This window comes from Prosopis cineraria, unplaced genomic scaffold, assembly GCF_029017545.1.
Source record: "Prosopis cineraria cultivar Desert tree isolate PC_DT_omini unplaced genomic scaffold, ASM2901754v1 PC6, whole genome shotgun sequence".
NCBI classification, from domain to species: Eukaryota; Viridiplantae; Streptophyta; class Magnoliopsida; order Fabales; family Fabaceae; genus Prosopis; species Prosopis cineraria.
In genome coordinates this window covers 5639369-5655161 of record NW_026555337.1, presented here as the reverse complement: position 1 = coordinate 5655161, position 15793 = coordinate 5639369, and the positions used below count along the sequence as shown (strand labels likewise).

Genomic DNA, 15793 nt, shown 5'->3' with positions numbered 1-15793 from the left:
TTTTCCACCACAATAATGGTTAACTTGGGATATTACCTTAATTTTTATAATGATATAGTTTAATTAGTATGCTAATTATAGTGATAATCATAAGATTGATTTGGGTCTGAAAACAGTGCTCAGAGGTAGAGCATAAGAAAGAAGGAAAGAGGAAAATGAAATGGGATTGACTTTTTCCCCCTTGACCTAATTAGCTTTTAGGTACTCTATAAAGTCCCATGCTATACCCACGAACTTTACTTACAAGCACTACAACACAATACAACATAAACAATTAATTGATTTTGAAGATGTGGGATCCTGGCTTAAAGTTAAAAATTAATACAATTATTTTTTTCAAAAAGGCATCATACACTGCAGCATATGGTATAGAGCCACGAGTCTTAGTTCTGTGCCATGTACCGCGACGCACATTTTAGATTTTACTGTCACATTAACAATCTAACATGAACTCTTGCCGCCGCCATTTTCACATACAGTGTTCGATCGGAGTGATTCAAATATCCACACGAAACTCGTAAAATAAGTTAACTAATGAAAAAACTCTAGACACGATCTGACAGTTCGATCTTAATTTAGATACTTAGGTATAGAAAGTTATTTTTTTTAAAAAAATAAGCACCTTAAATGTTCAAATTAAACAACTTATCTCATTATATCATTTTGGGCCTTGAACTAAATCCAAAAGAACCACATGCACCTGATTAACACATATAATTATGTATCACACATCATATACACAATTTGATCTCTCAACGCCACTTCCTACAGATATGATCTTGCATAAGGAAAACATAATAAACACACAAACATGTGGTTAAGATTCACACACATATATATCATCATAGAATCACAAATATACACTAGTGAAACTAGTTAAATACTTCACACTTATAAATTTTACTTATTAGTGAACACCTTTAACTTTATACAGGTACCTACACTTTAGGCATCACAAACTAGGAAAATATCACTTTTACATATTATGAGATAAGATTTCATAAATTAGCACATTTACATGCTTGCTTATATGGCATCTAAGCTGCCTAAATAGTCATATTTACATATGCTTACACAAATGGCGAAGATGCATATAAAAGATGATATAAGCAAGTCATTAAACATTACATGTATATGTATGTATAGCATCTTGAATTTTAATTCTTAGTTAATTAGCAAAATAATCAGGTTTCATTTGTTAAATGGAGTTAGAGGATGGTTAAAGAAGATTAAGATAATGTGGTGTGTGATTATAAAGAGCTAGCAGATATTTTAGGTTATGATCTCAACCTTAGGATTGAGCCTAAAGTGAAATTGGGCCACCCAGACATCAAAAAGTAAAAAAACAAAAGGAAATGGCTCTATGCCATATGTCATAGAGCATGTACAGTAAGCTATGGTATATGGCACAGGCATTGTGGTACACAATACATTTGTTGTAGAACTAAGACATGAAATTGATGAAAAAAATAGAGGGAAAAGAAGGGAGAAAACAAGAAAAGAAGGAGACTTAGAGTTCTACTAGGGCTTCAATTTCACGAAAGTTAGAGGCATTTTAAAGCTATCAAACTCTAAGATTAAGTTTTCTAACCTATTCTTCTTCCTTTCCAACCCATTTTCTTAAGTTTTTTTTTTATTAAAATTTGATAATGGGAGACCATTTTCAATTCATATAGGTTATGAGTTCGAACCCATTAACTCAAATAAAGTTAATGAAAGTTGTTTAAGACATTTAAACCTAAGGATAATAGATTTACATGCTTTGGTGGTTATGGGTGCATTAATAGCCAAAGATGCCATTTATTATGGTAGATAGACTTGGTTGAAAAGCTATTAATGACAATGTTAGAGCTTTATGAAGCTAATGGGAGCCAAAGAAAGTTAATATGCCTAATATGTAAGCTTAAATGAAAGAAATAAGGAATTTGGATAATTTAAAAGTGAAAAATGAGGTTAAAAGCATATCTTTGGCAATGTTAATTGAGTTTAGATTTGATTAATTATAGATTAACCGTTTGGGAACTATATTTAGCTTGGAAAGCAAGTTTGAAAACATATATTGAGGGAAAAACTTTTAATCTCTTAAAGGTCTGAGATAACTAAGGAAACCTTATATTAGGTAGTTGTTTGTTAATTGTGTTATAATGTGAAAATGTATTTAATTGCATGTATAATCGTGATTGTGAATGTGGAAGCATGCTATAAGTCATATGTTAGTATATTAATCTTGACTTGACCTAATGTAATGGAGTTGAATTTAAAATGATTTCTAAACTATGAGTATGTATTGAAATGAGAAGTATAAAATATGTGATGTGATGATTGTGTGCTAGTAAGGAATCGATAAATAAGTTAGTATTGTTATGCTCACATATGATAATTAACTAAATGGTTTGAAAATAATAAGTTTGATATTGTGAATCATGAACGTATAAGAATTGTGAGTGAGCTTGAGATATTACATGATCATTTGGTGGGAATTCGTCTAAGGAGAGGAGTAGATAAAATTTATATGGTACTTATAGCTACCTTTTGTGTACAAAGGCTAAGCCTTGTCTTATTATTTGTTGAGTGACTGTCCTATAGTTTGTCGAGGGATTAAAACCTAACTATTTTCATATATTTGAGAGTGAGGGAAGTAAGGGAAGCCGTTGTTTGAGAGTGAGTGCTATGACCTTTGGCTAAGTCATACCTTATAATTAGTGAGCTTGGATAGTTTAGTCACACAAAAGGAACTTTGATTAATATTATAGCTCATAGTTTCAGTCGTAAGAAATAAGAAGGAATCAATCATGCATATATATGTATCTAATGTGTCATGTTGTTATGCTCACTCTCATACCATTCATACCTTTTAAGGTTCACTTAACCTACTAACCACAATCATACATACTTGAGTCATTAGAATGATTAAAATAGCCTTCTCTCATAATTAACAAGCATTATTGCCATTTTAAACCCCTTAATTTAGGTTAATTTGAGCCTGTATCTCTAAGGCTAAACCATTAAACCCCAAATCGATCATAAAATTTTAGTTTCACACCCAAAAGTCCTTCTTTAATCTTTAACTTAAAAGTTAACCCATTTAAAACTTTTAATTCAATTTCTCTATAGTTTAAATTAAAAAAAATTAGGGTAGAATAGGAGTTTAAGGTAGTACAAAACTTACTCGACAAGTCACCAATCAGAGCTAACTCCCAATTTCCTAAAAACCGAAGCCCTAGTAGAGCTAGTCCTTCTCTCCCTCCCTTGCACGTTTTTTCTTCTCCCTTTCTCTGATTTCATGAGTTGAGCCACACCTAACTTATCTAAATTCTATGTCATACGCTGCGGTGCGTGGCATAGTAAGACACTTCTTACTTAGCTTGTATGCTTTACTTCTGACTATAATCCTTCCACCTAATCCTATTCATATATTAGCCCAACAACATACGATATCAGTTCATTGCTCAAAACCACATTCAATCCATTAATTATTAATTTACCCTTTATTAGCAATTACTTTCCTGATTTAAAAGTTTAGGATGTTACATACTCCCTTTATTTCAATTGTTTCACACATGTAATGCCTACAAATCCTACAACAATAAAACACCAATAGCATTAAATCTTATGCAACCTATAATTCACAAAATTATTCACAATAGCCATAATAAAGAACATAGCCTTCAAGCTATTCACATTTCTTCTCACCTCTCAATCTCTTGCCTCATCTTTCTCTTCCTTTTCATGCTTTTTCTCTTGCTTCGCCATTTTCTTCTCATTCTCTTCCTTCAAATGTTGACTCTCTTGCTCCGTCTTTGCACTCTTTTCACCAATATGTCATTTCTCATGCTTCATCTGAATTATCTTCACATATTCTTTCACTAAAATTCTTGTAAGAAGAAGATCCCTACAAAAATTCAAAATCACAATAGTACATGTAACTATTTCAAAACCAATCCAAAACCAAATAGGAATAGTAATTCCAAACTCCTTCCAAAAGAAATTTTTTGATGACCAAAGCTAAAACTATTCTCTGTAGATTGCCCACAAATATTTTGAAATAGCAGAGCAAAGCTTATCATGTTTGAACAGCTGCATTATTTCTCTCTTCGCATACCTCCATTCAACATTTTCATTGGTTTATGGTATGTATTCCATCTACCTGATTGACCATGTTTAGTTTCATCTTATCATCAATCTACGTCAATAGAATTGATAATCAATTGACATATTGGATCAATATGTCATTCATTTCTAGCCATGTACAAAAGATCCATCCAATAACATCCATTAGGCATTAACAATTTATCATTAATAATTAGTACTTTAGTAGAACAAAATAGCAACTTAAACACATTATATAACCCAAACAAAACCATTGAAGCATATTAGATTGCACGTAAATGATTTTGGATCATCCATATTGAACACAAATGAAGAGAACTTGAACCAAATCAATCAAACAACATTCAAAGGATTCAAGGGAAGTATTTACGATTCAAATGAAGGATTTGAACACTCATGTTGAGTTCAAAGAAAGTATTTGAACACAGTGTTAAATGATTTAAATGGACTTCATAGCAGGAGGGGTTAATGAGTTTAATGTGTAAAAGTAGGAGGGCTAATTTTAACATCTAAAACTATAAAGACTTGATTGAGAATCGAGATAGATTACAAGGGCTTGAAGATATGTTTTCTCTCTCTTTTTTTAATAAGAACACTTTATCTATCATACCTCCCTTTCTTTGTTTTCTTTTATGTATTGAGTAAATATTCTTTGTTCATGGCCATCAAGGCCAATATTGTATTACTTAAGAAAAATGACATAATCCACAAAAATCTCAACGTTGTGGCCAGTGATGTAGAAACTGGATAATAATTTTACAGGTAACAAATGTATAAGCAAGAATTTCAATTTGATTTATCATTTTTTTTTGCTCAAAAAAATTTGATTTATCATTTTGATATGTGATATATATTCGTATGTGCGTGTATGATTTAATCCTGAATTGATTTGCATACAGTATATATAAAGAATTTATAGAACAGAAGCTTGTCGGACACTTGCCCTTTAATATTAATCCGTTTTCAAGCCTTTTAGTTTACAAGAATATATAACTATGTCCATTATCCTTCTTTAATTGTTTGTTAATTTTAATTTTATATTTTTCTTATTAATTCCCAATAAGCTATTCTTTTAAATTTCAATAGCTTTTAGCTTCCGGTCATATGTCTTTTCGCTTTAATCGTTTTTCTCATTATAGATGAAAGCATCGGTGACAGAGGTGGTCCGTGAACTCTTGGGTCCAGACCACATGAGTGAAGTGATAGCCATCATTTCTACCATAAAAATTCTTGCAGCCGACAAAGATATGAAGCATATGAAAGTGTGTAGAAGACAAAGAGATCTTGAATATGTAAAGATTGGGGTTATATTCACTGTTCACCTATGAATGTGACTAATTAATTATTTTTTAACACTCTCAAATTATCTTAATCAAGTCAACTAAAAAATAGTGAAAATAACTTATGGTTAAAGGTTGTAGGTTGGACTTTTGTACAATGACCTTACTCATGTGGTTCATTTATCATATTTATAATAGACCATAAAAGGATAATATATTTTTGGTTTGATAACTAATTAATACAAATCTACAGTATATTTAAATATTTCAACACTAAATATTAAAAACTTACTAATTGCATAAATATATGATTATTTTTTGAAGTTTTCTAAGAGTATGATTGCAGGATTGAAAGATATTTGTAGATTTAATTTACTCAATATATATGTGAACATTAATATCTCTACAAGAATTTCCCTATAAAAAATACCTCCACTAATTTTCATTTCAACACGTGACACTAATGCAAATCCCACCAAGGTTTCATTACCCTGTTCCTTTTCATGTGCATAGGAGAGCCCCGACTCCATGAGGACGGAACACCACATAAACTTTCTTTCACTTTTCCCCCCTGTGAATGGAAACTTCCTTTCATCTCAAAAGTTTCTAATTTGAAAGGCATCAAATATACAAAATACTAAATAAAATAACTTATTGACTTAATTAATAATACAAACATATATAATGATATGGCTAATGAACTTGCGATCGCAGGTTCGCAAGTACACATACTTAAAATGTGCCACGTTAGCACTGAGATGGACGTGACGATGATATTCATTGTTCATTGAACTTCACGAAAGATCCTTCGCTGGCAGAATTATAAAAGGGATTTATCTTCATCCAAGTCCACCGTCAACTCTAATTTGATTTTGCCTACCAAGATTTTGTTAGAAAGTCATAAAACTTTATAGAAAGTCATGTTTTTTTGGGTCAAAAGATATAAAATCAAGTTTAACATTTCATCTGCGCATATATATAATATTGAACATTATCAATGAGGGACGAGACTTTCGACGTCTATTTATTTTGTCTTAAAATAAAACATGGGTTCTCAATTTTTTTGTCATTTCCTGTGCAGATGGTCCTGTTGACTTGGTCAAAAGTTAAAACTACCCAGGAAGTGAGGATTCTGTCGCTTGCTCAAACTTCGAAATTTCCGTACAAATTAAAAAAAGCTGGGAAGAAGAACGCGAAGCTTTCCGTAAGCTACAGTTTAAATGATTTATAAATAAAACATACTAAATGATTAAAAAAAGCTTTTTGTATATAAATGTCAAATACCACCGTGGCCAGGCCGCCGGGGTAAGGCTGTGAAATTCCTCCAGCGCATGGCGCGATTTATAATTGATTCCAAGATACGTAAAATTAGATCGATCATTGAACCGATTATGACATTAAGTAACGGGTTAGTGGTTCAATTAGAATTGAACTGGGGGTTGAACTAGTGGCGAACCGGTCATGATTAAAATAATACAATTTAAATAAAAAGACATTAATTATAAAAATATTCAACTAAATTCAACCACTCAAAAGTCTAACAGTAATAAAATACAACATTTTAAATATCTATCATTACACTTACAACTCTTCAATCTCAAAAGTCTAGAGAAGAGATGAAAATAGAGTTGGAGAAGAGACGGAGATTGAGCTAGAAAAAAGACGAAGAGTCAGAGACTAAAATGGAGAAGAGATGAAGATAGCAAAGACAGAGATAGAGCTGGAGAAGAGATGAAGATAGAGCTAGAGCCTGAAGAAGAGACGGAGACTAAGCTAGAGAAGAGACGCTGATTAGGTTAGGGTGAGAGAGGAGAGACACAGATGAAAGGCCGAACTAAATGCTGTCTGAAAATTTGAATTGGACTTAGCGTGCTTAAAGCCAGTAATTCGGGCCAAGCCCGACGGGCTAGCCCGAATTGGCCTGAAAAATTTTAAGGCTGGGCTTATGAAAAAAAGTATTTTTTTATGTTCTCGAAAAAATTCGGGCCAAGCCCGATCAGGTTTGGGCTTGGCCCGAATACCCGAATAAAAAAATTTATATTTTTTAAAAAATATATATAATATAATAAATATTAATTAATTCTTTAAGTTTTAAATCATTTTATACTAAAATACCATATATTTGAGTCTTAGACATCATTTAAGTATTAAAAAAATATATTTTATATTTTTTATAAAATAAAATAATTAATTTTAAAGTAAAAAAATAATTTTAAAAATTAAATTCGAGTATTCGGGCGGCCCGAATACCCGAAGGAATTCGGGCCGGGCCTATTCGGGCCGAGCCCGAATAAGCCTGGCCCGAATAAGCCTGGCCCGCCCGAATTTCCAGCTCTAAGCGTGCTCTACTTCTAATTTTTTATTTTTTGACTTTAGTTTTACTTTTTTTGTTATCTTATTTCTAAATTCAGCACTCTAAAAAATAAAAAATAAAAAAAATCTCAAAACAAATAACCCGGTTAACCCAGTCAACCCATCGGGTTAATCGGGTTATACCGGGTTGAACCCGGGTTGACCGGGTTACACCGGTTTATTTTGCCACCGGTTTAGGAATAAACCTAGACCGGACAAGGGGCCGTGTCACCGGTTTTCGGGTTGACCTGGCCGGTTCAGTCCGGGTTTCAATACCATGATTGATTCAATAAAATTATATCAATTTAATTAAATAAAATTATCTATATTATTATTTGTAATAACTAATTTTTATAATAAAATATTTTTTTTATTTTTTTATTATTCTTTATATTTAATATTATTTAAGTATTATTCAGAACTTGACATAAAGGTGCCACGTATTATGATTACGTAATTTTTGATTAATTTCGTCGTTCTAGCGCCCAAGTGTAAACAAGATAGAGAAAGAGAAGGTGAAGAGGACAAGAGGTAGCTACTGAATTTCAGAGGAAGGCCTGACCTGGCCTGACCTTGGCTGGAAGCTCCTCCTTCAGCTCTCGAGCTCTCACCTTTGGAAACCTATTCCTCTGGTTTCAAATGACGATAGCTTCCATCTTCAGCAAAGCTGCCAGGACTTTCCATGGCTGTCCTTCCTCTTCTAAGCTGCTCCTCTTCTGCGCTCTCAGGTATTTTATTTCTCCATAAATCTTTTTCCCCCATTCGTCTAGGATTCTTCCCTTCTCCCTTTTTCCTGCTTTTATTTTCATTGTTTCTTCCAGTGCTCACTGTTGACAACATTCATGAAGGATCTGAAGGAGAGGGAATTGTCATGCTAAATCTTTTTGGGTCTAATTTGATAATTTGTTTAGAGTGTAAATCTTATGGTCTTCTGCGAACAAGTTGAAATGGGAAATTACGCCCGGTTCATAGTATGAATGGCGTAGAGAAATTTTGAGATCTTGATTCTTATAGGCCATGTTAATGGGAACAAAACCGGAAAAGAATGTTTTGTTTACTGTGGCTGAGTCTGATTTTGACCTTAAACTCTTTATGATGTTTTTTTTTTTGGGCATGTAGCGAAAAAGTCATTTTAGATAATGTGGCATATCTTTACAAATCCTTGAAGGTCAAGAGGATTTATCTCAACACTATAAACCACCATTTCACTTGCTACTGATCAAACATACTGTGTATTCTTGATATAGGATTAATCCCAACAGTCCGCTCTCATGTATTTCCATTGTCTCAATGTTCCTTTTGACTTTTGAGTAATTGATCCCGTCCTGTCATAAAGGATCTGATCTTCTCCGGGAAACTTATATCTGAAGCCTTGTATCATTCCTTTAAGGAGATTATGATACGGGTCTCTAACAAAAGCTTAAACAAGAGGGGACTGGTGTGAATATTTCAATTAGTTATTCAATGTCCTTTCAGATAAAACGGTTGTGGTCTATTTGTGGATATATCCACCAATGTCTTCATCTTTCTTGCTATCTTTCTTGCTCACAGCTTATTATCTAGGGTGACTACAGGTGATCAAGTTTCTGTTTGATTGAGTCTTCCTGCCTGTAAAAACTGCAGTGGTGGCAGTGTGGTGGCATACTCAGAATTACAATCCGATTCTGGGTCCCCCAGTATTGAAACTAATGAACCTAGGAAAAAGAGAGTGGTGGTTCTAGGAACTGGATGGGCTGGTACCAGTTTCCTTAAGGACCTGGATGCTTCGATATATGATGCTCAGGTTGTTTCACCTCGCAACTACTTTGCATTTACTCCCTTATTACCCAGTGTCACCTGTGGGACAGTTGAAGCAAGGAGCATTGTGGAGCCAGTTCGAAACATCATAAAAAAGGTAGAGGAAACAGAACTAGAGCTCCAAGAAGATTTTGTTTGGATGCTGTTTTATTTGACTATATTTGTCACGTATGTATGCGTAATTTTGTTGAAATCTAGCCGCCAGATTTCTTGTCTGGTAAAGTAATGGCTTTGTTGTGTTCTGATACTGTTGTTACTTTGTTACTACTCTCTGGTCACTTTTTAAGCTCTACAACAACAACAACAACAACAAGCTTTTATTCCACTAGGTGGGGTCGGCTACATGGATTGCAAGACGTCATTGTGCTCTATCATTTATCAAGCTTTTAGGAATATTATTAATTAAGAGATCGCGTTCAATAACTTCCAAGAGTGTTCTCTTAGGCCTTCCTCTACTTCTCTTAATTGGACTCAAAGTTATATGTTCTATTCTTCTCACTGGTGCCTCCCTTGGTCTTCTTTGTACATGCCCAAACCATCTTAATCGATTTTCTACCAATTTTTTCTCAATAGGTGCCACCCTCACTTTTTCGCGTACATGCTCATTTCGAATTTTATCTTTACGTGTATGTCCGCACATCCATCGTAACATTCTCATTTCTGCTACTTCAACTTTATGTTTTTGCTATCCCATTAGAGCCCAGCATTCACTACTATATAATATTGGCGGTCTGATAGTAGTGCGATAAAACTTTCCTTTAAGTTTATTAGGCACCTTACGGTCGCAAATAACTCCTTTAGCTTTTCTCCAATTAAACCACCCAGCTTGAATTCTATGTGAAATATCTCCACTGATTTCGCCATCATTTTGAATAATGGCTCTCAAATATCTAAACTTTTTCACTTGAAGTATAATTTGATCTCCCAATTTCACTTCGAAATTATTGTCGAATAGTCTTTTACCAAATTTACAATATACATATTCCGTCTTACTTCTACTCAGACGAAAACCTTTCAACTCCAATGTCCTCTTACATAACTCAAGTTTGCAATTAACCTCTTCTCTTGTCTCTGCTATAAGAACTATATCATCCGCGAAGAGCATACATTTCGAAATTTCCCCTTGAATATGTTCCGTCAAAACATTTAAGATCAAGTTGAACAAATAAGGGCTCAGAGATGATCCTTGATGTAGTCCAATCTTTATAGGAAAATCCTTTGTTTGACCACTAGGCGTTCTTGTACTAGTTTTTACCCTCTCATACATATCTTGTATGGCTTTAATATAAGCAATCCGTACTCGCTTTTTTTCTAACGCTTTCCAAAACACTTCTCTTGATATACGGTCATAAGTTTTTTCCAAATCAATAAAAACCATGTGTAGATCTTTATCTTTACAACGATACTTTTCCATTAATCCCCTTAGTAGATAAATCGTCTTTGTAGTGGATCTACCTGGCATAAAACCAAATTGATTCTCAGAAATACTTGTCTCCAATCTCAACCTGTGCTCAATTACTTTCTCCCACAATTTCATTGTGTGGCTCATGAGTTTAATCCCTCTATAGTTAGTACAATTCTGAATATCTCCTTTATTTTTATAAATAGGAATTAATGTACTTCTCCTCCACTCATCAGGCATTTTCTTGGACCATAAAATCACATTAAATAACTTAGTTAACCATCTCACCCTTTCTTCACCTAAACATTTCCACGCTTCAATAGATATACAATCAGGTCCGTTGGCTCTACCATTTGCCATTTTCTTAAGAGCTTTCTTTACCTCCTTGTCACATGTTATTCGATAGAATGACAAATTTTGTTCTCCTTCACCAGTTACTAAATCCTCCAAGTTACTAGATGATCCCTCTCCATCATTGAAAAGTTTAAAAAAGTAAGTCTCTCATCTATTTTTAATTTCATCATCTGTAACTAAAGTTCTTCCCTCTTCATCCTTAATACACCTTACCTGTTCTAGATCTCTTGATTTTCTTTCCTTACTCTTGGCAATCTTATAAATATTTCGCTCTCCTTCCTTCGTCTCAAGGCTCTTATAAAATTCTTCAAAAGCTTTAGAACGAGTTTCATCCACAGCTCTCTTAGTTTCTTTCTTAGCCATACGGTACCTCTCCCAATTTTCCTCATTGTTACACAAATGTATGGCTTTAAAACAGTTCTTCTTATACTTGATTTTGTCCTGTACACTATTATTCCACCACCAAGACTCCTTATCTTTCGGACCAGAACCTTTTGATTCTCCCAAAACTACTTTTGCAACCTCCCGTATCTTTTTAGCTATATCCTCCCATATGATGTTAGCACTTCCCTGAGATTCCCAAATTCCTTTATCCAAAAAATTTCGCTTGAAAATATCTTGCTTCTCACTTTTTAATTGCCACCACCTAATCCTTAGTGCTACTACTTGTCGATGTTTTTGGATTTTACTCATAATACACACATCAAGGACTAGGACCCTATGTTGTGTCGTTACAGCATCTCCGGGGATCACCTTGCAATTTTTGCAAAATCTTCTATCTGTGTTCTTAACCAAAAGAAAATCAATCTGTGACCTTGAGGCTCCATTTTTGTAAGTGATGAGATGCTCATCTCTCTTCTTGAAATAAGTGTTGGCAATCTTAAACACTTTTTAAGCTCTATTCTAGTATATTTTCTTTTGATAATTAAGATGGAAGTTCTTTTGTTTCTTCCTCCATGCAGAGAAAAGGAGAAATTAAATTCTGGGAGGCAGAGTGTGTCAAGATTGATGCTGCAAACAAAAAAGTTTTTTGTCGATCCAATATTGATGCCAACTTGGTGGGAAGTGGCGAATTTTCTCTGGAATATGACTTTTTAGTTGTAGCAACAGGAGCACAAGCGAATACTTTTAACACTCCAGGCGTCAGGGAGAACTGTCATTTTTTAAAGGTAAATTTCATTCAGTTTCATATGCACCTTTACCATATAGGTGGGTAGTCATTTAATGGTTCAGAACTACTATGCTTATGAACAATTCTTGGTCTATCTCCTGATTCTTAAAATCTTTGAACAATATTTTGAGAAGGATTTTTTCCAGGAGACTTTTGACAGTAAATTGGTATCTCAGTTGACTGCTAATTAAAATATGCACAATATCATCACCACAGGAGGTGGAGGATGCTCAGAGGATCAGAACGTCTGTGATAGATTGCTTTGAGAAGGCCATGCTCCCTAGTTTAACTGATGAAGAGCGACAAAAAAATCTTCATTTTGTAATTGTTGGTGGCGGTCCAACTGGTGTGGAATTTGCTGCTGAGCTTCATGATTATGTTAATGAAGATCTGTTCAAATTATATCCAACAGCTAAAGATATGGTGAAAATAACAATGGTCCAATCAGGAGATCACATCTTGAACATGTAAGGAAGGCTTTAATTGTCTACGATTTCTTATAATCATAGGCTTGTTGCCATTTGTCTGAAACACAATTTAGGGCTCCCATTAATTGTGCATTTTACTGACTTTGCAGGCATCATTACACAGTAGAAATTGCCTTTATGAGAACTTGTCTTGAGTCTGTATTGCTGTGTTCATGAACTAAAATAATCATGGGGAAAGTCTGACTAACTAAAAATTCTATTCAAAACATTGGCAATGAAAGGACACAACTCCAATATACCTTCTTTTTCTTTATTGTAGGTTTGATGAAAGAATCAGTGCATTTGCTGAGCAGAAATTCAGAAGAGATGGTATAGAAGTTCAAACAGGATGCCGAGTTATCAATGTTACTGATAAGGAAATTAAAATGAAGATAAAATCAACAGGAGAAGTTTGCTCAATACCTCATGGGTTGGTAGTCTGGTCCACTGGCATTGGGACTCTTCCAGTTGTGAGGGATTTCATGGAACAAATTAATCAGGTGTTAATTTTTTCTTTTTTGGTCAATGCCAGCTATTACACAAGTCCAAGCATTTCTGATACACAGTCCTCCCTCTCTATCTCATGGTTGAAACAGTCTCTTCTGTGTTCATCAATAATTTTCCATTCAAACCAAATACTAAATGGATTTCCGACAATTTTTCTCTTTTATTAAAATCTGTTATGTTATCTATTGTGGATTGCTTTATGTGCAGGCAAATAGAAAGGTCCTGCAAACTGATGAATGGTTACGAGTGATAGGATGTCAAGCTGCATACGCTATTGGGGACTGTGCTTCAATACATCAACGTAAAATCATGGTATTTCTTAATCCTTGAACATGTTTAATTCAACTTCAGGACTGTGAATTTATAACATACTAAACTTAAATCTACTTCCTTAACCAAATTATTATAAATTGGGACAACTTGATTTAGGATCAGGCAAACTATTAATCTCACTCTGCATTTATGCCTGTGGTTTGATTTTTTCCTTAGGATTTCAACAAAGTCTTCCTTTTGTGTATTCCTGTAATAATCATTGGTTGAAACAAGACAAATCACTGCAATTTTCTTCTTGAGAGGGAATGGAGTAAAATAAGATAACTTATTTTAATAGTACAAAAAAAATAATTGATCTTTGCTACCTCTGTTTTCAGGATGATATCTCAAGCATATTCAAAGCTGCAGACAAGGACAACTCTGGTACCTTAACCATTAAAGAATTCAAGGATGTGATGGATGACATCATCTTGAGATATCCTCAAGTGGAACTATACCTGAAGAGCAAGCATATGCTTGATGTGGCTGATCTTTGGAAAGATTCTCAGGGGAAAGACACAGAAGAAATAGACATAGAAGGGTTTAAGTCAGCCCTTTGTCATGTGGATTCACAGATGAAGAGTCTGCCAGCAACGGCACAGGTATGTTTATCTACAACTAAATAATTGCATCTGCAGACTCCTTTTGCCTTCAACAATACGAATTGAGAACTAAGGCTTTTATATTTGGTATTTAGGTTGCTGCCCAACAAGGTGCATATCTAGCTAGCTGCTTTAACCGCATGGAGCAATGCACTGAGAATCCTGAAGGTCCAATGAGATTTAGAGATTCCGGACGCCATAGGTTTCGTCCCTTCAGGTGATCCATATAACATGACACTCTAATCTCTTGTTCTGGTTTTCCTTTTGTTCCTAGGAGTGAAAAAGGAATGACAGCCTGTTGATCTGATTAGCATACCCTGCTACTCCAGTAAATATATTCTAATATCTTTATTGTTAGCCTTATTAATATTAGCATGCAGGTGATGAGCTTTACAAGCTAGCCAATAGGCACATTCATTTGATTCTCTGTAGTTGTGCTCAAACGAAACCAACCAGTTATTCTCAGCATACATATCTGTAAAAGAAGGAGGAGGATATCCGAGATGCATGTAGCAAACACATTTCTGGGTATTTTTAATGATAGTGCTGTAATCTTATGCGTGCTTAACAAACATAGACTTGAAATATGACCAATGGTAGGGCATGTGCTTGGCACATAACCACGCGGGGGGCACATGAAGTACTGGATAGCAAACGTGGAAAATCTTGTTTTCGTGTGCTTTCCTTGAATTGTCGTTACCTAATCAGTGATTTTGCTTGTGATGCAAAGGTACAAGCATTTTGGTCAATTTGCTCCTCTTGGTGGAGAGCAGGCGGCGGCAGAACTTCCTGGAGACTGGGTCTCGGTGGGTCATAGCACTCAGTGGCTTTGGTACTCTGTATATGCCAGGTAATTTATCCGCTCAAGTACTCGAAATTCTTTAATACGGAGGGTTTACAAAAAAGTGGTAGACGGATCAATTGTCAATATGTAGAAGCAGGTTCCGTTTTTCAGTGTATCCTATGTATTTACTTGTAAATTGAGTCCATTCATGAACTTCTCTTCAAAGAGCCCTTCCCTAGTACTAACTCATGTGCCTCACTGCTTGTTTGATGTGCTGTTACATTCAGTAAGCAAGTGAGCTGGCGCACAAGGGTGCTGGTGATAGCTGATTGGACGAGAAGATTCATCTTTGGAAGAGATTCAAGTCGTATCTGAGTCAACAACTAAACAAGCTCAGTGACATTTTAAGGTGCTCTGTGTCTGTGTTTGATAGTACCTTTGACATTTTAAGCTACAATTTTTTTCTTGGCCCTCCTATAATTTTTCCGTACAGTTCGTGATTGTAATTCAATGCGTGGCTGGCCCTGAGCCCCTGTTGCTGTTTGTTACGTTGCTCTGTTTTTTCTTACTTTGATTAATACTCCCTTTGATCCTTATCACAAGGGATTTTTAACAGCTGCTTTCGTTGCATGATATAAGAGGTAAAAGGTTGTGT

General features: G+C 34.6%; 1 protein-coding gene across 1 annotated transcript; it reads left to right on the top strand.

The window, feature by feature from the left end:
* The first annotated feature begins 8249 nt into the window (after positions 1 to 8249).
* LOC129314385 (external alternative NAD(P)H-ubiquinone oxidoreductase B1, mitochondrial-like) lies at positions 8250 to 15753 on the top strand. Its single transcript, XM_054957821.1, has 10 exons — positions 8250 to 8470; positions 9366 to 9636; positions 12258 to 12464; positions 12683 to 12933; positions 13214 to 13433; positions 13648 to 13752; positions 14091 to 14354; positions 14450 to 14571; positions 15085 to 15204; positions 15426 to 15753. Exons 1-10 carry the CDS (start codon positions 8382 to 8384, stop codon positions 15511 to 15513), a joined length of 1737 nt encoding a protein of 578 aa, XP_054813796.1. The 5' UTR covers positions 8250 to 8381; the 3' UTR covers positions 15514 to 15753.
* Positions 15754 to 15793: the final 40 nt, after the last annotated feature.

What these genes read in the sequence shown, in the direction of transcription:
- LOC129314385 (XM_054957821.1), top strand. Translation starts at nt 8,382, where the DNA reads ATGACGATAGCTTCCATCTTCAGCAAAGCTGCCAGGACTTTCCATGGC. An exon ending in TTCGAAACATCATAAAAAAG is followed by an intron (nt 9,637 to 12,257) that starts GTAGAGGAAACA and finishes TCCTCCATGCAG; the next exon opens with AGAAAAGGAGAAATTAAATT. An exon ending in AGAACTGTCATTTTTTAAAG is followed by an intron (nt 12,465 to 12,682) that starts GTAAATTTCATT and finishes TCATCACCACAG; the next exon opens with GAGGTGGAGGATGCTCAGAG.